The sequence below is a fragment of the Phyllobates terribilis genome, unplaced genomic scaffold, assembly GCF_046119375.1.
Source record: "Phyllobates terribilis strain yellow unplaced genomic scaffold, ASM4611937v1 Scaffold_3__8_contigs__length_932513732, whole genome shotgun sequence".
NCBI lineage: Eukaryota > Metazoa > Chordata > Amphibia > Anura > Dendrobatidae > Phyllobates > Phyllobates terribilis.
The window spans coordinates 681,973,829-681,999,394 of record NW_027362763.1 but is presented as its reverse complement, the minus strand read 5'-3'; the positions used below and the strand labels follow the sequence as shown (position 1 = coordinate 681,999,394).

Sequence of the window (25,566 nt, the reverse complement as noted above, 5' to 3'; positions counted from 1 at the left end):
GGGCTTCTTCGAGCATGTGCTCCTCCGCTCCTCTCTAAATGGAGACACGTTTTCGACATTTTCCAGCAAATGAACAGAGCGGAGGTGCATATGCTCTAACAGCCCCCTTTTTGGGAATGGTGGGGAAAAGATATAAATTACCATAGGGAAGTTGAACTGCTCCTCTGAGTGGTCTACATGGGAGAACAGGGGTCCCCTTGTTCCATAATTTGGTACAACTGTGAAGTTTCTAACTTGGTGGAGATCATGTCTTCCCGCGGTTGCCACAACTTACCGTTCCGTCTTCCATCAGCTTCAGACAGGAGCCGAAATCTGCCAGGCGGATGTGGCCGTTCATGTCGAGCAAGATGTTGTCAGGTTTTATGTCTCTGGAGGTAGGAGAAGGGATAGAAATCAGATAAGTGTGGGGACAGAGAGTTTGGCTGCTGCAAAAGACTTTGCTTATGATTCTTGGGGGAGGACACCCTGATTTAAAGGTATTGTCTGGGACTAGGCTATTAATTGCTTTAGCAGTCTATTGTAGTGAACAGGATCTGAGCTGCAGTACCGGGAACGGCCACTACACAGTGTATGGCACTGTAACATCCTGCTCCAGCAGCTGCAGAACATGCCAACAGCTGATTAGTGGGGGCTCCGGGTGTCGGACCCTCACCGATCTGATATTGAAGACTAAGAATAAAATATCAGTACCAAAGTGCGAGATAATCCCTTTAATCCCAATTCTATATAGATGATACAAGAGATTGTCATTTATCGCTCTGATCTGCATTCGTCACTGGCAGTCCTATGTAAAATCACACTGTCGTAATGACATAAGTGGAGCAAGGTGATAAACCCAGAAGAGTAACTTCTGTTTCACTTTTGGGAACAACAACAATCAAATTGTTACTGAACAGAGAAAACTGATTACACGGCATCCATTAAAGATCAAGGGACGTCTGTATAGTGTAAGGAGGTGAATGACCCCAGAAAAAAAAGTGTTGCCCCTCGTAAGGAACCCCCTTTATAGGCAAGAATACAGCATATAGAAAGAAGATGTAAGATCTCATCACCCATAGAGAAGCACAGATTAACTGCAACCTGTTTTCAAGTGCAAAAAGCAGAACTGTGATTGCAGCTCTGGATGTGACTGAAGTACATTTTAAGTAAATTTTAACACCTGTGAGCTCAGCTCAGCATTGATTGGTTAAGGTCAATTTTACGTTATGGAATTGTGAGATACAGATCTGGATACGGATCGATATTCGGGTATTTTCCAAGTGTACTTTGATATGTATTCTCCATGTGGAGGTCCGGCTGGTGCACGGAGTCCTACAGCCAATGCTCCGGAGGAAAAGTATGCAAAACAGCTCTCATCCAGAAGGAAGATGACTCTCCAATGCCACATACTGGTAGAGAACCGGCCCTGGAGGCACAGGGGCCTTCCTTCTGGAGGAGAGCCATTTTCCATAGATTTCCTAGGAGCATTGGCTGTAAACAACTGCGTTTGTTTAGAGGTCTAAGGTTTTTATTTAGGGGTCTGGTCTTAGATCTATATTAGTTTTGGGAGACTGGGGGCCAATATTATAGGAGTTTGGGGTCCGTGCTTAAGTGTATGATCTGGGGTTTGTATCTCAGGAGACTACCATGGAGTCTGTCTCTAAGATAACTGATCTGGGGTCTGCATTTACTTAGGGGGTAAGACTGGAGATGGTATTTATTTAGGGGTCTGGTGTCTATATTCTGGGGGTGTTGTCTGGCGTTTGTATACAAGGTGTCTGGTCTGGGGTCTTTATTAAATGGGTCAGGTCTAATATCTGTATTTGTTTAAGGGTCTGGTGTATATTTCGATGGTCTTGAGTTTATATATAGTGACTGGTCTGGGGTCTGTATCTAGGGAGTGGGGTCTGTATGTGGAGTGTCTGGTCTGGTGTTTTTATATACATAGGTTCTGGGGTCTGTATCTAGGGGGTGTGTGGTCTGTATTTTTTTTTTTTCGGGGTCTGTATTTTGAGTGCCTGATCTGGAGTGTATATATAGTGTTTGTATCTAGAAGATAGGGTCTGTATTAATTTAGGGGTCTGGTCTGAGGTCTGCATTTATTTTGCGGTCATCTTGAGAGGGTCATTTCTTGTCTATATTTTGGGGGTGTTGTCTGGCGTTTGTACACAAGATGTTTGGTCTGGGGTCTTTATTAGAGGGGTCAGGTCTGGTGTCTGTTTTTGGTTAAGGGCCTGGTGTGGTGTCTATTCCGATGGTCTGGAGTTTGTATATACAGTGACTGGTATGGGGTCTATATCTGGGGGTGGAGGTGTATTAAATTAGGGGGTCTGTATTTTAAGTATCTGGTCTGGTGTTTGTATATACAGTGTCTGGGGTTTGTATCTAGGGGGTGCGTGATCTGAAATTTTTTTTTTTTTGGGGGGGGGGGGGGGGGGCGGTCTGGTCCAGGGTCTGTATTTTGAGAATCTGGTTCGAAATTTGTATACATAGCGTCTGTATGTAAATGGTAGGGTATGTATTAATATAGGGGTCTGAATTTTGGGGACTGGGTCTGGGATCTCTTGGCTAAGAAGTGTGGTACTGCTTCTTACCATGCCTATACCAAGACCTCTGCTAAGGATGGTTATGTTACACACAGGGAGGTTTGGTTTTGGGTTTCCGTGGGTTGGCCCAATGGTCACATCCAATCAATGCCATGAGATTGGGCAGATCAAAAACCCAAAAAGTGTCCAGACATGGTGACGCAGGGATGCCTGAACCCCACAGCAACCCTGCTTTTCCTCTGGAGGAGTAAATCCTCGATGGATGCTGGTGGGCAGCCCAAGCAGAAGCAAAGAGTAGCACAGGCGGTCTTAAATATGGAGCCCTTTCAAGCCTTCTGGCTCCAAGGAGGTTTAGGGGGGCTCTTTCTCTTTTTGGAAAAAGTTTGCGATTGACCACGTCCTTGCCCAAGTTGTGTGTTGCAGTTGGCTGAAATAAAAAAAGGGACATGTGGTCAAACATTGACGTACAGGCTAGCTACCTTCAGGTGGCGCTAGAGAGGCGGCTTTCTTTGTTCTTTTTTACTAGACATGGGAGTGGTTCCCTTTAAATGACATGAAAAGAAAATGATCTGCCCTTCTCCTGCACATATAATCTATCCGAGGACGCACATCCCTTTACTATGGGAACCATGTGCTGATAAAAGGGCAATCCCTTCTATAAATGAACTTCCAACAGTGAGGATGTGACGTGACCTCGGCCGGACGGCTGCAATCCCAGGGATGGGACAAGTCAGTGTTCCCAGCAGACGGCATGAAAATCAAAATCCTGAACGATCGCCTAAAAAAAACACAGAGTATTTATAACTGGCCAGACAGCGAGCGCCCATCACACTGCAGAGAAGCCACGTATGGGGCCATTACTGACCACGGGGAGAGAAAATGCATGTCCGCCTATACGGGTCCGTCTATATTCTAATCTATCATACATCAATGCAGAAAGTAACAGGAGGCTTCAGCCCTATGGATGTCTAAGGGAAGCAAAGTAGGAAAAGCTAGCCATTTCCCCCTCACTGAGGTCACCTGTGATTACTACAGTCCAGCGTACCAGCACATATTGCCCTACTATAGAGAAGCAATGTAATAAGTCCTGTCTGCTTATATATGACAAGACCCCAGACCAGACTCCTAAATAATAAACCAAACCTCAAAGTAAATACAGGCCCCGCAAGAACAGACCCAAAACAAAAACAGCCCCCAAGATTGCTAAATACAGACCCAGATCAGACCCCAACTAAATACAAACTTCCAGATTCCTAAATAAACAGACACCTTATATAATCTCCAGACCAGACCCTCAAAATACAGACCCGAGACCAGACCCTCAAAATACAGACCCGTGACCAGACCCTCAAAATTACAGACCCAAGACCAGACCCTCAAAATTACAGTTCAGAGACCAGACAGTCAAAAATACAGACCAGAGACCAGACCCTCAAAATTACAGACCCAAGACCAGACCCTCAAAATTACAGACCCGAGACCAGACCCTCAAAATTACAGACCCAAGACCAGACCCTCAAAATACAGACCCGTGACCAGACCCTCAAAATTACAGACCCAAGACCAGACCCTCAAAATTACAGTTCCGAGACCAGACCCTCAAAATTACAGTTCCGAGACCAGACCCTCAAAATTACAGACCCGAGACCAGACCCTCAAAATTACAGACCCGAGACCAGACCCTCAAAATTACAGACCCGAGACCAGACCCTCAAAATTACAGACCAGAGACCAGACCCTCAAAATTACAGACCCGATACCAGACCCTCAAAATTACAGACCCGAGACCAGACCCTCAAAATTACAGACCCAAGACCAGACCCTCAAAATTACAGACCCAAGACCAGACCCTCAAAATTACAGACCCGTGACCAGACCCTCAAAATTACAGACCCAAGACCAGACCCTCAAAATTACAGACCCGTGACCAGACCCTCAAAATTACAGACCCGAGACCAGACCCTCAAAATACAGACCCGTGACCAGACCCTCAAAATTACAGACCCAAGACCAGACCCTCAAAATTAGTTCCGAGACCAGACCCTCAAAATTACAGACCCGAGACCAGACCCTCAAAATTACAGACCCCAGACCAGACCCTCAAAATTACAGACCCGAGACCAGACCCTCAAAATTACAGACCCCAGACCAGACCCTCAAAATTACAGACCCGAGACCAGACCCTCAAAATTACAGACCCGAGACCAGACCCTCAAAATTACAGATCCGAGACCAGACCCTCAAAATTACAGATCCGAGACCAGACCCTCAAAATTACAGACCCGAGACCAGACCCTCAAAATTACAGACCCGAGACCAGACACTCAAAATTACAGACCCAAGACCAGACGCTCAAAAATACAGACCCACAAATACAGACCCCAGACCAGACCCTCAAAAGACAGACCCCAGACCAGACCCTCAAAATACAGACCCCAGACCAGACCCTCAAAATACAGACCCAAGACCAGACCCGAGTCCAGACCTTCAAAAATACAGACTCAAAAATACAGACCCCAGACCAGACCCACAAATACAGACCCAAGATCAGACCCACAAAATTACAGACCCGAGACCAGACCCTCAAAAATACAGACCTGAGACCAGGCCCTCAAAAATACAGACCCGAGACCAGACCCTCAAAATACAGACCCACAAATACAGACCACCAAGCACCGTAAAATGTAAACGCTAGACTAGACCCTTGACATACAGACCCCAAATGAGACCCCATAAACTAAGAGAGACCCCAGCCCAAAGCATTTAAAGTAATACAGACCCTAAAACAGATACCCTTATTATAGACCCCGGAGCACTATATAAATAAGACCCCTCTTAAAATGAATACAGACCTCAAACTAGACCCCTAAATACAGACCTAAAAACAATTTTATCATACAAATACAAACCCCCTAATTTGCCAGATACCCCAGATCAGACTCCCAAAGAAATACAGGCCCCAAACATGACCCCCGACTCATATAGATCCTTTGAACTAATTGAGACCTCAGGCTTAGGCCAGCCCTCCTAAAGACTAGACCCTGTGAACTAATCTTTAGTTCCTTACAGCTCACAGTCCTCTTCACTCCCAGGCCCCAGAGCGGACAATGCAGCACTCTGCGGAGTGAAGAGGATGCAGGAAGTCGGAGAAGAGATGGTAAAACACGTCCAGCTCTTGCGGGGTGTCTCCCCTTTATTTGAGAGCGTTTTATGAACATTTCTGGAATAAAAGGCAATGATGCATGTAACTGCACAACGAGATGTAACTACATAATTGGCATTATGATGGTGGGAAAGGTCAGAGGAGAGGAGGAGGTGGCCGTCTGCCCTCGCATGGTGTAATGTGCGACTACAAGGCAGAATTAGCCGGGATAGAGCCGGCATGGCAGCTATAAGAGGCCGATTGGCACTATCAGGAGCCCGCAGCCCGGCTTATCGCCCACAGCAGAGCTCCGTGGCAGCAGGCCAAAGATTAAAAACTAAAGACGACTACAAGGCCGGCTAATTCACGACAGAGCTTTGCAGAGCGCGCTGGCATGGCGGCGCATTACTGCCCGTTAAAGGAGCGACTCTTAAGCTCCTTAGGAATGCGGGGGGGCATCTGCGGATGCCATCTGTCACAACATTTTTTAAAGAAAAGGCTGTGGAGGAATCTGAAGTATTTTCAGCTGCTGCTCAGATCGTAGTTACCTGACTCCGTAAAGTCGCCGGAGCCGCACGGATAAAACCGCCGCTAAAGATGGAGACGGGCGCCTACTCCTCACAGCTCAGCTCTGTTCTGCCACGTTTTAATTATATCTGCTTCTGGGAAAGTGGGGTGACAAATCATAGGCCAAAATATAAGCCTCCAATGTAGGCGCCACTCAGCTTTCCTAGAGCCCTGAACAGTAAATCTGTGACATTATGGGAACTCTAGGATCAAGCGTAGAGAGCTGTACGGACAGCACATTATCTGTATGTGTGTATATCTATCTATATATACACATACATATAATATATCTATATATATAATCAGCAAAGCGGTGTTTAAATTTGGCGCAAATATCGCTGATTGGTGGCGGCCGCCAGCCGCGACCAATCAGCGAATCGCATTAGTGATGACCGGGGAGCGGCGCTGCCTGTGCGGGTACTTCCGCTGTGAGCAGCCGGGAGATGACCGGCTGCTCGCAGCAGAAGTATCCCGACCGGCGGCGCAGCTCCCCGGTCCTCCCTTCACACTTGACGTTGGGAGATCAGCGGCCCTAATGACCGTCTGCTCGCAGCAGAAGTATCCCGACCGTTGGAGACGCTCCCCAGTCCTCCCTTCACACTTGCCGTCGGGAGATCAGCGGCCCTAGCCGCTGATCTCCCGATTGTAGCCGCATGGAGGTCAGCGGCGCCGCCGGTCGGGGTACTTCTGATGCGAGCAGCCGGTCATTTCCCGGCTGCATCTGCTAGCGCCGGTCATCTCCCGGCTGCATCGCCGCTGACCTCTGTGCAGAGTGGTGTTTAAATTTGGCGCCAATCAGCAGAGCGGTGTTTAAATTTGGCGCCAATATCGCTGATTGGTCACGGCCGGGACCAATCAGCGAACCCTATTACTGAGGATCGGAGAGCGTGTTTAAATTTGGCGCCAATATCGCTAATTGGTCGCGGCCGGACCAATCAGCGACGCGAGATTTCCAGGACAGAAGGACAGACAGACAGACGGGATAAGACGATTATATATATTAGACATATATATACAGTACAGACCAAAAGTTTGGACACACCTTCTCATTTAAAGATTGTACTATGAAAATTGTACATTCACACTGAAGGCATCAAAACTATGAATTAACACATGTGGAATGATATACTTAACAAAAAAGTGTGAAACAACTGAAAATATGTCTTATATTCTAGGTTCTTCAGGCTATGTGCCCACGATGCAGAAATGCTCCGGATTTTTTCCTGAGCGTTTCTGCATCTCCCTGGCAGAAAAAAACGCATGCGGATTGTACATGCGGATTGTCCATGCGTTTTCCTGCCAGGGACATGCGGAAATGAAGCGTTATTCACTGGCATTTAAGCATGTGGGTTGACAAGCACTTTCCAAGTGATGCTAACTAGGTCACACTATATAAATCCATGTAAACGGCATGGATTTATATAGTGTGACCCGAGAGAGTGGTTAAAAATAAAAAAATAAACCTATACTTACCTTCCGATGGCCCCTGCAGCCTTGCTGCGCTCCTGTGCTGGCTGCCGGCAGATCGCTGTACGCTGTACTGAAAAGACCTGCCGTCACATGACTGTGACGTGACCGCAGGTCCTTCAGTCCTGCGCGATCTCTCGGCAAGCGAAGAGAAGGAGTCCGGGGGCCGTCGGAAGGTGAATATAATCTTTATTTTTTATTTTATTCTTTTTTAATGGTACCTGGGTGTGGATGAGACTCTCCTCTACACCCGGGTACCATCCGCACATTAGAACGCACCAATTACGCAAGTACAGATGCAGTCTTGCGTTATTGGCGCGTTCTAATGCAAGTCAATGGCGGCGAAAACGCAGCACTTCCGCAAAATGAATGGACATGCTGCGGATTTTTGAGTGCAGCATAAACGCTGCGGAAAAATCGGCAGCATGTGCATTGAAAGTGCGGAATTGCATTGGAGACAATGGGGGAAGGTTTACCAAGCGTAAACGCTTGAAAAACGCATCGTGGGCACACAGCCTTAAAATAGACACCTTTTGCTTTGATGACTGCTTTGCACACTCTTGGCATTCTCGCCAAGAGTGTGCAAAGCAGTCATCAAAGCAAAAGGTGGCTACTATGAAGAACCTAGAATATAAGACATATTTTCAGTTGTTTCACACTTTTTGTTAAGTATATAATTCCACATGAGTTAATTCATAGTTTTGATGCCTTCAGTGTGAATGTACAATTTTCATAGTCATGAAAATACAGAAAAATCTTTAAATGAGAAGGTGTGTCCAAACTTTTGGTCTGTACTGTAATACATATATATATATCTATATATCTATATCTCTATCTATCTAGGGAAAATATATATTCTTGTACCGTGTTAGCCAGTAGATAGAAAAATATTTAGATTTGAGAGTCCTCAGTGGTTGATACCTTTTAATGGCTAACTGAAAAGATGGTAACAAATTGCAAGCTTTCGAGACTACTCAGGTCTCTGCTCCTCAGAATTGTGAGGCCATCACAACACTGGACCGGGTCAAAGGACAATAAAACCTTCACACTCCTTATCAATTAACTGCTAAAATATTTATAGCCAGAACTGTTTATTTCTTCCATAATAACTCTGCTTTTCATCACCTGTCTTACCTATTGCATTTTTTTTTCTTGTGTTTCTTATTGTGTATAAATATGTGACTCTTCAGATTTGGTGTTATACTATGCCTGATGAAGAGACCTGAGTAGTCTCGAAAGATTGCAATTTGTTACCATCTTTTCAGTTAGCCATTAAAAGGTATCTATCTATAGATATATAGATATATACACACATACTCACACACAAGTATATAATAAGGAGATGTTGCAGGGGTCACCATGGGACATGGCTGCTGCAAACTAGACAAGCAGCCGTAATCCTATAATATAAAGAGCTCACAGGTAGAGAATAGCAAACATGGCTGCCCTGTACTCAGTAAAATGATTGCATGAGGGAACAGGTCACTGCCTTCAACAAGACCAGCACACTTCCCTCCTGAAACACTCTGTGCTGCTGCTATGTGTATGTGGGTGGGGGGGGGGTTGCTGTTTCTTCCATTATGTAACTCTCACTTTTCATATGCAACCACATAACAGATATATGGGCGCAGGGTGTGTCTGAGCCAACTCTGTAATGGGAAGGTGCCGACGGCGTTACACAGCTAGATCCTGCCTCTAACAGCAGTGACTGGCGGTAGCTCTGATCGCTGCTGTTAAACCATATCAATGCCGCTGCCAATCCCTGAACATGACATTCAACTGGCATAATCGTACTGTGCAGCTGATGTGGCTCCCATTGCCTCTCTCTGCCATAGGATGCGACCATGGGGTAGCTGATGGGTTGACATAACAGCTCCCATAGGGGAACAAAAAAAATGGCAAAAAATAGACTAAAAAGCATATAAATTGAATATACACAAATAAAACAAACAAAAAAAAACCATGAAGTATCGCTTGTACGAGCCATCAAAATATAAAATAGCCAATTTTTTGTAGCCCCACCTCCCCAAAAAAGCTACCGACTGATCAACACAATATACTTAAAGGGGTATTACCGTATCCAAGATCCTATCCCAATATGTAGTAAGGTGTATTAATAATAATATTACAAAATACCTCCAATTAGAAATGTAGTATAGTTCTTCAGATTTGCTGTGTCTCTTTCCTCATGTGCAGGCATTGCAGGACCTTGGGTATCCATGGTTATGACCACTAGCAACTAGCTAACTGTCACTACATCAGTGGTCATAACCATGGATACCCAAGGTCCTGCACATGAGGAAAGAGATATAGCGAATCAGAAGAACTATTCTACATTTCTAATTGGAGGCACTAGCTAATATTACTATTATTACTGCACCTACTACATAGTAGGATGGGATCTTGGAGATGGGAATACCCTTCCAAGAAACGTCAGTTCTGCGTGCAAAAAACAAGCCATACCTCTAATATCACTCCTACATTTACACGAGATAATCATTATGGAAGGATAAAAAAAAAAGAGCAGTTGCCCATGGCAACAAGAAATCGGCAAGAAGCCTGCTGGAAAATAAAACTAGTAATCTGATTGGCAGAACATCCCAAAGTAACCAGAGTTCACCTTTCATTTCTCTAGAGAAAGTGAACGTGTAATCTGATTGGAAGACTTGCCTACAGTAACTTATCACAATGAGGCTTTCATTTTCTAAGCGCCTTCATTAATGAGAGAAGCGATCTGATTGGTTGTTATGAGTGACTCCACAGTTACCTTGTTAGTTACTAAAGGCCTCTCTCATCATATACTCATTTTACATAAATCTGTGCTCCTAGATGACTTGTGAGGAGACCGAACAATAAAACTATAGACGGATGGAAAAAATGAGGAGTCAAAAATGTTAATTAAGAGGGTTTAGTTAATAAAATGAAATCGAAGAGTCTAATAAAATGGCTGACATAATACTCCAGAATTTAGCAACTGTAAAACCCTTAATGGTCGGAAACACACATATACTGCCAACATGGCACCAGCCGAGAATGGAAGGGGCGTAGTATGGAACCCGATATATCAGAGAGTCAATGATTTCATCAAAACCACAATGTGCACACGAAGCGTTTGATGCGTTTTCGCGGCGGTTTTTCAGCTGAAAAACGTTTGTTAATAGGTTTGCCAGGTATGGCAATAGTAATCCTGAAGTGCTGTGCACACGATGCGGAAATTTCCGCTCAGGATTACCATTGTGGTAAAAACAGCAGCATGACCATTGTGCAGGTGTTTCCTCCGCAAATTCGGGCCCATATAAGACTATAATTGAACCGCAGCAAATCCGCAGGTGTAATATTTACACCTGATCAGCTGATGAACCCCAGTGACCTCCTGCAGCACAGTACACTGACAGGAGGGATTGTACACTCCTTTCAGTGTACATTGCTGTATTCTACATCAGTGACATCAGTGAAAAGCGCCGATAACTTTACTACGTGGTTAGTAATGGAGGCTTGTTATAGACGCCCTCCTAGGCTTCACAACAGCCGCCAATACAAGGCTGACGTGAACCCCAATCCCATTATTCCACTCGCCACCGCTATAGGGCAGTGGGAAGAGCAGAGGCTAAGCGCCAGATTTGGCGCATCTTATGGATACGCCATTTCTGGGACTGCTGAGGGGTGATATTAATAGCCGTGGAGGGGGCCAGGATCCATGGCCCCTTTTTCTGGCTATTAATATCAGCCTGCAGCTGTCTAGTTTAGCCTTTTCTGGTTAGATTTTATAGGGGGACCCCGAGTCAATATTTGTCTTGGGTCCCCCTGTAATCTAGCCAGTAAAGGCTAAACAAACAGATTTGGACTGATATTAATAGCCAGGGAACATTTTTGGCTAATGGCTACTAATATCAGCCCACGCCATTTTTTTTTTTTTTTTTTTTTTAATTTTAGGCTCTGTGCCCACAATTCAGACTTAGCAGCGTTTTGGACCCATATATTTTGCTGCGCCCAAAATGCATCGTTCTATTAAACGCAGGTAAATCCACATGTGTTCACTGAACCATGCAGATTCACCGGACTTAATACTTTCTAGTCATCAAATTTCTTTTGTGGATACTAGCGACTCCGCAATAGAATGTGACATGCTGAGGTCCTGAAAGACGCGCCGCGTGTCAGTGTCCACGGGTGATTCGCAGCCTTTAATACACGCATAGTGGACATGGGATTTCTAGAGATCCCATCCACTATGCTGTAACATCTGGACGCTGCGGGTTTGACGCTGTATAAACACACAATGTCAAACCTGCGGCGGCTCCTGACCGTGGCCACGTACCCAAACTAACCCGCAGCATATCAATTTCTGCAGCGGACACACTAGTCTCCGCAAAAGAAATTTGACCGATTGAAGGGTCATTATACAAGGTGGATTCACATGTACCGACAACAAAAGTGCGGCATTACAACACAGCATTTTGCACGCAACAAAAATACGCTGCGTCCAAAGCGCTGCTGAGTGCTGATAGGGGGGACGCAGCGGCTAACGAACCAGCTGTGAGCGGTTATTAATAGCCAGGGACCATGTTGCCAAATAGCTGCTATTTTTAGCCTGGGAAAGTGCCAACAGCTGCCACATAAATTACATGAATAGAAATGCTAATGCAGATTGGGTGAATGGGACTAGCCAACACCCAGCTCTTTTGTTTGGCGATGACCAGGTGTCAATCAGACCTTTTCATGACCAAACCTAATTATAGGAAAGTAAAGAGTTAAATAAACACAGACACAGAGCAAACACTTTATTTAAAATACAACAGACAAATTCTTTAATCATTTAAATTAACCAACATACTCATCCCAGTTCTGAAGGTAATCCAAGGGTTTAAGCAATGTCTCACCAAATAACTATATTTAGCTCCAAAAAGCATTCATTAATATACAAAAATGCTTCAAAAAATGTATCAAAAAATGCGTCAAAACCGTGTGGAATTTCCACAGCGTTTTTTCCTGCCAGGGATATGTAGAAACGCTCAGGAAATTTCTGCTTCAAACTCCTGATCGTTCTCCACATACCATATTCTTGTACATAGGGGCAGAGTTATAGCAGTTATATTCTTGTAAATAGCGAGCAGTATAATAGTAGTTATATTCTTGTACATAGCGAGCAGTATTATAGCAGTTATATTCTTGTACATAGGGGGCAGTATTATAATAGTTATATTCTTGTACATAGGGGGCAGTATTAAAGTAGTTATATTCTTGTACATAGGGGGCAGTATTATAGTAGTTATATTCTTGTACATAGGGAACAGTAGTATAGTAGTTATATTCTTGTATCTAGGGGGCAGTATTATATTAGTTATATTCTTGTACATAGTGGGCAGTATTATAGTAGATATATTCTTGTACATAGGGGGCAGTATTATAGTAGTTATATTCTTGTACATAGGAGCAGTATTATAGTAGTTATATTCTTGTACATAGGAGCAGTATTATAGTAGTTATATTCTTGTACATAGGAGAAGTATTATAGTAGTTATATTCTTGTACATAGGAGCAGTATTATAGTAGTTATATTCTAGTACATAGAGGCAGTATTATAGCAGTTATATTCTTGTAGATAGGGGGCAGTATTATAGTAGTTATATTCTTGAACAAAGGGAACAATATTATAGTAGTTATATTCTTGTACATAGGGGGCAGTATTATAGTAGTTATATTCTTGTACATAGGGGGCAGTATTATAGTAGTTATATTCTTATACATATGGGGCAGTATTATAGTAGTTATATTCTTGTACATAGTGGGCAGTATTATAGTAGTTATATTCTTGTACATAGGGGCAGTATTATAGTAGTTATATTCTTGTACATAAGGGGCAGTATTATAGTAGCTATATTCTTGTACATAGGAGCAGTATTATAGTAGTTATATTCTTGTACATAGGGGGCAGTATTATAGTAGTTATATTCTTGTACATAGGAGCAGTATTATAGTAGTTATATTCTTGTATATGGGGCAGTATTATAGTAGTTATATTACTGTACATAGGAGCAGCATTATAGTAGTTATATTCTTGTATATGGGGCAGTATTATAGTAGTTATATTACTGTACATAGGAGCAGTATTATAGTAGTTATATTCTTGTACATAGGGGGCAGTATTATAGTAGTTATATTCTTGTACATAGCAATATTACAGTAGGGAGGATCCCTTACACAGGGTAATACCCAGAAGCCTCCACACATTGATCTGGCCCTGATTGCCTCCTTTCTTAGGAAATGTTGTGTTTTCCAAAAAAATAGGAGGAGTTATCAAAAACTAGAAAGCTGAGACAGCAGACTGGCACAGTACTGGCATGTGGACGGACATGATAGGGATGTTCCGCATACTGAGAAGGAGGATGAGTATATGGAGTGCACAGCGAGAGGCGAGCATCTTACTACTGGTACATTACTGTGAGTCTGACAGAGGGGCTGAGATGGGAGCAATCTACATGACATTGTGCAGAAAGTGAAATGTGGGCAGCAGCAGGCACTGGGCAGATGCTTGTCAAGAAAAGATTGCCTCCAGTTTTAAAATACATTTTAAGGACTTTCTTTATTAAGCCCCACTTTCGATGACCCTCATCTAGAGGGAGTTGGAGAAAACAGAAACTACGAGGCATATTCTTCACTTTGGAGGACTCCGCACATTCCAGCATTACATGTACAGCCCACTGACCCACATTGAAAGTATGCAATACTTAATTTGCCCTGTAGGAGTGCTGCAGAAAAAACTAAACAATCGTTTGTGGGTTAATCAAGAGATTACAGTCGATTGCTTGCAGCCTAAGTAACAGGACACCCTATGATCAGATGAGTTTGGAGGGAAGAATTCTAAAAGAAAAAAGCCCTGGCACCCTGGAGGGAAGATAGCGGCGGCCGACCATCTTTACTGCTTGTTTAATATAGGCATTTCTTCTATTTTTTTCACAGCTCAGAAGCAGAAAATTCATCTTCACATAGCAAATAATTACAATTCCATGCGGCCCATGAATTTCCTCCAAACATCGCTCGCTGCCATCCAGGATAAAGCCGATCGTAAAAAAATAAATAAAAAGTGCGAGCGGAACAACCACATAATTTCATATACTCCGTGTCTGGAGACTGTGGGGGAACCATCTGGGAAATGTATTGAGTGAAGAGACTCCAGAGGCCAAATCTCTCAATAACCCAACACGAGAAGTCACCGGAGAGGCTGATCGTTGAGTCAGGTCACCTATACAACACATATATCACCTATGGATCTATATTATATCCAGTCTGTGATGTAACAACTTAAAAGGGACTGTCCACTTTAAATAACCATAAGATGAGCAAAGGATCGCTGGAGATCAGCAGTGAGGGAGCCTGGCAGTAAGTGCTCGATTCCTCTGCAGTGCCACCACTGGTGAAATATAGGATTACAACATTATTATCAAAAGCAATTGGCTGCATAATGTATGGACGTGTCGGGTCCTCAAGAGGAAGCGATGCTTATAAATGCAAAACCTTCCCTTTCCCACTTGCAAGAATGGCAGTAAACATAGCTCAGAATACAAGGTTTGAGTTTCTTCCAAGGAGCGGAGCTGCAATACCGAACCCAACCTGTGGATAGGGGAGGCACTGTTTGTGGAAAAGGCAGTCATGTTTTTCTAATCATTGACAGCCCCTTTAACAGAGATCACTTCTGAATTTCTTCTTTTTTAGAGAAAGGTTCCTTACCTGTGGACATAGTGAAGCTGGTGGACAGAATCGATAGCCATAACCATTTCAGCCAGATAGAATCGCGCCATGTCTTCCGGTAGCCGATCCTCGAACTTACTGAGCAGAGTTAGGAGGTCTCCTCCGACATAATAATCCATAACCAGGTACTGGAAGAAAGGGGAAAAAATAATCAGGAAGCGAATCATTCTTATGTCACAACATCCAGAGCTGCATTCATAATTCTGCCGTTCCGCAGCTTTTGCAGAGTCCTGAATGTGAAACTAGTCAGCTTTGCCAATGATTCTGGGCAACGAGGGGTCGGACACTATATTGAGTATCACCCGGACGTTTCAGGTTTGGACATCGCAATGGTAGGTTTGTTTTTTTTTTAATTAAATCCTCACCCAAAACTCACAGGCCTGAATATCAAAGTGATCATTAATCCATAGGAGTAACGCTGCAGTGGAAAGCAAAGCACTAGATAGCACTTACACTGAGTGACAGCTGCTGGTTATAAATGGAAAGTGCTGCAGTTATTAAGCTCCGGCGTATAATATAACAATATATATTATATACATTCAGAAAGTGAGTTCTGGCCGCAGCACGGAGTCTCCGATATTTTTCCATCTTTCGCCGCAGATTTCGCCGTGTTAACACTTCGGCCACATTTCGGGTTTTCATTAGTTCTGTCTAAGTTGTTTTCATAAGGATTTAGGAAGGATTTAGCGCTCTTACATCAGCATTACAGGGACAGATCTATGACTAAGAAGCAGTGAAATCCCACCCGAGGCTCAGACCCTCCTAGAGGCTTCAACCTGCCCCTCACCATCGCTTCATCTATCACATCAAATGCCATAGAAATGTCAGAAAAGGAGACAAAAAGTTACATTTTCTGCAAAAATATTATAAAAGTTTGTAATATTAATCATCAGAATTTTCAAGACCTCTGCAAGCAGTCAGTGAATGGGAGTAAATGTATTTAGATCTCACAGCATAAGGTTTGTTACAGTTGTATCAAGTCTAGACAAATCTTCGTGAGCTCAAAAGGGCAAAAGGGCTGTCAACCTTTGGGGTCTTTTTTTTTTTTCTTAAATACATGTATTTTGTATATAGGGCGGCACGGTGGCGCAGTGGTTAGCACTGCAGCCTTGTAATGCTGGGGTCCTGGGTTCAAATCTCACCAAGGACAAAATCTGCAAGGAGTTTGTATGTTCTCCCCGTGTTCCCGTGGGTTTCCTCCAGGTTCTCCAGTTTCCTCCCACTCTCCAAAGACTGATAGGGAATGTAGATTGTGAGCCCCGATGGGGACAGCGACGATAATATATGTAAAGTGCTGCGGAATATGTTAGCACTATATAAAAATAAAGATTATTATTATTATTATAAAGATTATTATTATTATTATTTTGGGCTAAAAATCATTTTTGGAATTGAGATTCCTTACAAATTCTGCACACTTAGGCTTTTATAGGATCTTTTGTGTCGCAGCACATTCGATTTTGATGTGGTCAGTGAAAAAGCTAGAAAAAAATATTATATATATATATATATATATATATATATATATATATATATATATATATATATATATATATATATATATACAGTACAGACCAAAAGTTTGGACACACCTTCTCATTTAAAGATTTTTCTGTATTTTCATGACTATGAAAATTGTACATTCACACTGAAAGCATCAAAACTATGAATTAACACATGTGGAATTATATACTTAACAAAAAAGTGTGAAACAACTGAAAATATGTCTTATATTCTAGGTTCTTCAAAGTAGCCACCTTTTGCTTTGATGACTGCTCTGCACACTCTTGGCATTCTCTTGATGAGCTTCAACAATCTTGAAGGAGTTCCCAGAGATGCTTAGCACTTGTTGGCCCTTTTGCCTTCACTCTGCGGTCCAGCTCACCCCAAACCATCTCGATTGGGTTCAGGTCTGGTGACTGTGGAGGCCAGGTCATCTGGCGCAGCATCCAATCACTATCCTTCTTGGTCAAATAGCCCTTACACAGCCTGGAGGTGTGTTTGGGGTCATTGTCCTGTTGAAAAATAAATGATGGTCCAACTAAACGCAAACCGGAAGGAATAGCATGCCGCTGCAAGACGCTGTGGTAGCCATGCTGGTTCAGTATGCCTTCAATTTTGAATAAATCCCCAGCAGTGTCACCAGCAAAGCACCCCCACACCATCACACCTCCTCCTCCATGCTTCACGGTGGAAACCAGGCATGTAGAGTCCATCCGTTCACCTTTTCTGCGTCGCACAAAGACACGGTGGTTGGAAACAAAGATCTCAAATTTGGACTCATCAGACCAAAGCACAGATTTACACTGGTCTAATGTCCATTCCTTGTGTTCTTTAGCCCAAACACGTCTTCTGCTTGTTGCCTGTCCTTAGCAGTGGTTTCCTAGCAGCTATTTTACCATGAAGGCCTGCTGCACAAAGTCTCCTCTTAACAGTTGTTGTAGAGATGTGTCTGCTGCTAGAACTCTGTGTGGCATTGACCTGGTCTCTAATCTGAACTGCTGTTAACCTGCGATTTCTGAGGCTGGTGACTCGGATAAACTTATCCTCAGAAGCAGAGGTGACTCTTGGTCTTCCTTTCCTGGGGCGGTCATCATGTGAGCCAGTTTCTTTGCAGCGCTTGATGGTTTTTGCAACTGCACTTGGGGACACGTTCAAAGTTTTCCCAATTTTTCGGACTGACCGACCTTCATTTCTTAAAGTAATGATGGCCACTCGTTTTTCTTTACTTAGCTGCTTTTTTCTTTCCATAATACAAATTCTAACAGTCTATTCAGTAGGACTATCAGCTGTGTATCCACCAGACTTCTGCACAACACAACTGATGGTCCCAACCCCATTTATAAGGCAAGAAATCCCACTTATTAAACCTGACAGGGCACACCTGTGAAGTGAAAACCATTTCCGGTGACTACCTCTTGAAGCTCATCAAGAGAATGCCAAGAGTGTGCAAAGCAGTTATCAAAGCAAAAGGTGGCTACTTTGAAGAACCTAGAATATAAGACATATTTTCAGTTGTTTCACACTTTTTTGTTAAGTATATAATTCCACATGTGTTAATTCATAGTTTTGATGCCTTCAGTGTGAATGTACAATTTTCATAGTCATGAAAATACAGAAAAATCTTTAAATGAGAAGGTGTGTATATATATACACACACACACACACACACACACACACACACACACACACACACACACACACACACACACATTTTATTTATATTATATATAATCGTCTCATCCCGTCTGTCTGTCTGTCCGTCTCTCTATCCAAGAAATCCCGCGTCGCTGATTGGTCCGGCCGCGGCCAATCAGCGACGCGGGATTTCAGAAAAAGATGGCGGCCGTTAGCGGCTCATCTGCCGGACAGAAGTCAGCGGCGATGCAGCCGGGAGATGAGCGGCGCTGGCAGCACAAGTACCCCGACGTGCGGCGCCGCTGACCTCCATGCAGCTAACGTCGGGAGATCCGCGGCTTGGCCCGCTGATCTCCCGACGGCAAGTGTGAAGGAAGGGATGGCGCCGCTGCCCGGTCCTCAGTAATACGGTTCGCTGATTGGTGCCAAGTTTAAACACCGCTCTGCACAGAGGTCAGCGGCGATGCAGCCGGGAGATGAGCGGTGCTAGTGACGGCAAGTGTGAAGGGAGGGACGGCGTCGCTGCCCGGTCCTCAGTAATACGGCCGCGACCAATCAGCGATTTTGGCGCCAAATGTAAACATCGCTCTGCTGATTGCGCCTGGTCGGCCGCATACATGTTCTAGAATACCCGAGTTATAGACTTATAAACGCTCCATTAGACCATCATAGTGAGCTCACTGAGTAATTCTCGGTTAACTCATTCTGAAGCCGGCAATGGACAGTGCAACACAGAGATTATAGAAGGCAGAATTTTTACAATTTTGAAAATTTTTAATGAAAATCAATTGTAAAAATTATTTACATGCATTTAAGTAAAAAAGAAAAAGGAAAAAAAAAAATTGGCCCCAGATGTGGACAATCCCTTAAACTGTTTGTAGTTGAAAATTATACATTTTACCAAAGTATCAGGTCAGAAGAGAGATTTGTGCTGCTTCTGGTTTCTTTCAGCTCAGAGGATTGCCTGCACTGATACATTGTAACAAAGAAGTACCAGGATAGAAGATAGAATGTTTGTAAGGCTATGTGCCCACGATGCAGAAATGCTCTGGATTTTTCCTGAGCATTTCGGCATCTCCCTGGCAGAAAAAAACGCATGCGGATTGTACATGCGGATTGCACATGCGGATTGTACATGCGTTTTCGAAGCGTTCTTCACATGCATTTCTGCATGCGGGTTGACAAGCGCTTTCCAAGCGATTTTAGCATCACCTGGAAAGTGCTTGACAACTTGGTCACACTATATAAATCCATGCAACCGGCATCGATTTATATAGTGTGATCGAAACAATAGTAAAAAATGAATATTATACTTACATTCTGATGGCCACCGGAGTCCTTGTCTCTGCTTGCCGGCAGCTCGCGGTAGATTTAAGGACCCGTCACATGACGTCACCGCAGGTCCTTTAGTCCACCATGAGATGCCGGCAAGCCGAGACAAGGACACCGAGGGCCATCAGAAGGTAAGGTACAGGTACTATGGTACCCGGGTCCGGAGGAGAGTCTCCTCTTCTCCAGACCCGGGTACCATCCGCACATTGAATCGCTTAATATCCGCATGTGCAGATGCAGGGATGCGGATTACATGCGTTGCAATGCAAGTCAATGGCGGCGAAAATGCAGCGCTTCCGCAAAATAATTGGTATTCATAATCCGCAGCGGAAATTTCCGCAGCATGTGCACAGCACATGCGCATTATCATTGGGGAACATGGCAGACCTTCTACCAAGCGTTTTTTAAGCGTTTCTGCAGTGGGCACACAGCCTTAAGATTCCAGACTCGATACAATTGTAGCATTCCTGTAGTATTACATGAACAATTTTTAAGCGTCTTTATGCCGACAAGAATGTTACCATTCACTAACAGCAAGCAGAGAATTTAGAAAGTATGTTAGAAAGTTGTAGAACTTATAAAAGTGAATAACTTCTGTGCCAGGTAACGTAGAAGTGAGGCATCGCCTTGTAAGCTCACATACAAAGCTGCCTCTCAATACTTTGCTGCAGTGTTGCATTGTGGGATGTGTAGTTTTCACTTTGCTGATTTTGGATGCCAATGACAGGGAGAACTCACCAAGTAGTTGTCGTCCTGGAAGGCATAGTGCAGGGTAGTGATCCACTGGCTGTCGCCATACACCAATACGTCCCTTTCTTCCCGGAAACAGGCTGTCTGAGGGGCAAAAAGCGTCAAAGTCAAGGAGGAGTCCACAAAGGGTCACTTACGGAAGATACCAATAAATCTCACCCCTCCAAAGTTAATGCCCGAATTTCAACACACATGTAAAGTTAAAACATTGAGTCACTTAAAGTGACTATATTACAAACTCCGGAGCACAATTCAGCATTCTACAGCCTCCAGAGCTGAAATCTCCTTGTATTCCCTGATTGTTCAGGGTCATCAAACTCGATTCTTCCTAGATACAAACTGCTCCCCTGTATTATAAGAGCTAAGCTTCTATGACTGTCTGACACCAAACTTGCTGACCACTATCCAAAGTGTATATGGGTCATAAATCTTTACAACAGAAAATGTCAGGTGAAGAAGGATCAGGCATATTTTTTTCAACATGCCCAATACGAAGCAGGTAGGGCATCTGGAGCTTATTTCTTTCTCTCCTTTAAAAACACGTCTACACTATTAGGGTACATGAATATCATAAAAGAGGGAGCCCAAATTCGGACATGGCCGGTCACTCATTTGGACCAGGCTCACCGGAGAAGACAATTAAGCTTAGAAATATTAAAAGGAAAAGATTAAAGATGGCAGCCAGCAAACAAAACAAATAAAATCACAAATTAGTTTTCCCAGAATTTGACTTTTTGAAAATAGAGGTTTTGTGAAGCGGCCGGCGCTGCCAGAACACATGTGCAGCGCGAGAAGGAAAAGTACAAGAGCGCCTGGAATTTCTGCAGGAACTCTTAACCTCTCTGCTGAGAGCAGCTACATTTCAACAAAGTTATTCTTGGCAAAAAAAAAGTCCGTAAAAGGGACAAGTGAAGAAGAAGATTTTTTTTTTTATATATTCTGAAGAAACAAAAAGTTTATTTTACTTTGAAAGTCCCGTTGTAAATACGGCCAAGATAAATGTGTTTTGGACAGAAAACCCGAACTCGTGAAACGCCAAAGGGGGTGTAAAACCACCATAAAGTGCAAGTAAATAGGCACATAATGCAAGCAACCTGCTCTCCGTGCAAAAGTAACCAATATGTTTTAGATTCAGGAGCGTGGAAAGAACTTTAGATGGCAAGCTGGTTAAAAAACAGGATTTAGCTGAATAGGATATTTTCCCCGTTTCCTCCCTTCTACAGGCTGGAGAATAGGGTTTATATCCCCTCACAGCTAAAAAATATAACTACTATAATACTGCCCCCTATGTACAAGAATATAACTACTATAATACTGCTCCTATGTACAGGAATATAACTACTATAATACTGCCCCTATGTACAAGAATATAACTACTATAATACTGCTCCTATGTACAAGAATATAACTACTATAATACTGCCCCCTATGTACAAGAATATAACTACTATAATACTGCCCCCTATGTACAAGAATATAACTACTATAATACTGCCCCCTATGTACAAGAATATAACTGCTATAATACTGCCCCCTATGTACAAGAATATAACTACTATAATACTGCCCCCTATGTACAAGAATATAACCACTATAATACTGCCCCCTATGTACAAGAATATAACTGCTATAATACTGCCCCCTATGTACAAGAATATAACTACTATAATACTGCCCCTATGTACAAGAATATAACCACTATAATACTGCCCCCTATGTACAAGAATATAACTGCTATAATACTGCCCCCTATGTACAAGAATATAAACACTATAATACTGCTCCCTATGTACAAGAATATAACTACTATAATACTGCCCCCTATGTACAAGAATATAACTGCTATAATACTGCCCCCTATGTACAAGAATATAAACACTATAATACTGCTCCCTATGTACAAGAATATAACTACTATAATACTGCTCCTATGTACAGGAATATAACTACTATAATACTGCCCCTATGTACAAGAATATAACTACTATAATACTGCCTCCTATGTACAAGAATATAACTACTATAATACTGCCCCCTATGTACAAGAATATAACTACTATAATACTGCCCCCTATGTACAAGAATATAACTACTATAATACTGCCCCCTATGTACAAGAATATAACCACTATAATACTGCCCCCTATGTACAAGAATATAACTGCTATAATACTGCCCCCTATGTACAAGAATATAACCACTATAATACTGCCCCCTATGTACAAGAATATAACTGCTATAATACTGCCCCCTATGTACAAGAATATAACCGCTATAATACTGCCCCTATGTACAAGAATATAACCACTATAATACTGCCCCCTATGTACAAGAATATAACTGCTATAATACTGCCCCTATGTACAAGAACATAACTACTATAATACTGCCCCCTATGTACAAGAATATAACTGCTATAATACTGCCCCCTATGTACAAGAATATAACCGCTATAATACTGCCCCCTATGTACAAGAATATAACTGCTATAATACTGCCCCTATGTACAAGAACATAACTACTACAATACTGCCCCCTATGTACAAGAACATAACTACTATAATACTGCCCCCTATGTACAAGAATATAACTGCTATAATGCTGCCCCCTATGTACAAGAATATAACTGCTATAATACTGCCCCTATGTACAAGAATATAACTACTATAATACTGCTCCTATGTACAAGAATATAACTACTATAATACTGCTCCATATGTACAAGAATATAACTACTATAATACTGCCCCCTATGTACAAGAATATAACTGCTATAATACTGCCCCTATGTACAAGAATATAACTACTATAATACTGCCCCCTATGTACAAGAATATAACTACTATAATACTGCCCCCTTTGTACAAGAATATAACTACTATAATACTGCCCCCTTTGTACAAGAATATAACTGCTATAATACTGCCCCTATGTACAAGAATATAACTGCTATAATACTGCCCCTATGTACAAGAATATAACTACTATAATACTGCCCCCTATGTACAAGAATATAACTGCTATAATACTGCCCCCTATGTACAAGAATATAACTGCTATAATACTGCCCCTATGTACAAGAATATAACTACTATAATACTGCCCCCTATGTACAAGAATATAACTCCTATAATACTGCCCCCTATGTACAAGAATATAACCACTATAATACTGCTCCCTATGTACAAGAATATAACCACTATAATACTGCTCCCTATGTACAAGAATATAACTACTATAATACTGCCCCCTATGTACAAGAATATAACTACTATAATACTGCCCCTATGTACAAGAATATAACTACTATAATACTGCCCCTTATGTACAAGAATATAACCACTATAATACTGCTCCTATGTACAAGAATATAACTACTATAATACTGCTCCCTATGTACAAGAATATAACCACTATAATACTGCCCCCTATGTACAAGAATATAACTACTATAATACTGCCCCTATGTACAAGAATATAACTACTATAATACTGCCCCCTATGTACAAGAATATAACTACTATAATACTGCTTCTATGTACAAGAATATAACTACTATAATACTGCTCCATATGTACAAGAAAATAACTACTATAATACTGCTCCTATGTACAAGAATATAACTACTATAATACTGCCCCCTATGTACAAGAATATAACTACTATAATACTGCCCCCTATGTACAAGAATATAACTTCTATAATACTGCCCCCTATGTACAAGAATATAACTACTATAATACTGCCCCCTATGTACAAGAATATAACCACTATAATACTGCTCCTATGTACAAGAATATAACTACTATAATACTGCTCCCTATGTACAAGAATATAACTACTATAATACTGCCCCCTATGTACAAGAATATAACTACTATAATACTGCCCCTATGTACAAGAATATAACTACTATAATACTGCCCCCTATGTACAAGAATATAACTACTATAATACTGCCCCTATGTACAAGAATATAACTACTATAATACTGCCCTCTATGTACAAGAATATAACTACTATAATACCGCTCCTATGTACAAGAATATAACTACTATAATACCGCTCCTATGTACAAGAATATAACTACTATAATACTGCCCCCTATGTACAAGAATATAACTACTATAATACTGCCCTTATGTACAAGAATATAACTACTATAATACTGCCCCCTATGTACAAGAATATAACTACTATAATACTGCCCTTATGTACAAGAATATAACTACTATAATACTGCTCCTATGTACAAGAATATAACCACTATAATACTGCTCCCTATGTACAAGAATATAACTGCTATAATACCGCTCCTATGTACAAGAATATAACTACTATAATACTGCCCCCTATGTACAAGAATATAACTACTATAATACTGCCCTCTATGTACAAGAATATAACTACTATAATACTGCTCCTATGTACAAGAATATAACTGCTATAATACTGCTCCTATGTACAATAATATAACTACTATAATACTGCTCCCTATATACAATAATATAACTACTATAATACTGCTCCCTATATACAAGAATATAACTACTATAATACTGCCCTCTATGTACAAGAATATAACTACTATAATACCGCTCCTATGTACAAGAATATAACTACTATAATACCGCTCCTATGTACAAGAATATAACTACTATAATACTGCCCCCTATATACTAGAATATAACTACTATAATACTGCCCCTATGTACAAGAATATAACTACTATAATACTGCCCCCTATGTACAAGAATATAACTACTATAATACTGCTCCTATGTACAAGAATATAACTACTATAATACTGCTCCTATGTACAAGAATATAACCACTATAATACTGCTCCCTATGTACAAGAATAGAACTGCTATAATACCGCTCCTATGTACAAGAATA

General features: G+C 42.0%; 1 protein-coding gene across 6 annotated transcripts in view; it reads right to left on the bottom strand.

Moving 5' to 3' along the window:
• CDC42BPA (CDC42 binding protein kinase alpha) overlaps nt 1-25,566 on the bottom strand; it is a 140,177-nt gene that overhangs the window by 101,032 nt on the left and 13,579 nt on the right. For all 6 annotated transcript variants that reach the window (XM_073671827.1, XM_073671830.1, XM_073671828.1 and 3 more), the window contains exons 3-5: nt 20,656-20,751; nt 15,427-15,575; nt 275-368 (exon numbers count right to left, since the gene is read on the bottom strand). In XM_073671827.1, the coding sequence (XP_073527928.1) occupies nt 275-368; nt 15,427-15,575; nt 20,656-20,751 (339 nt within the window). The remainder of the gene's footprint in view (nt 1-274; nt 369-15,426; nt 15,576-20,655; nt 20,752-25,566) is intronic.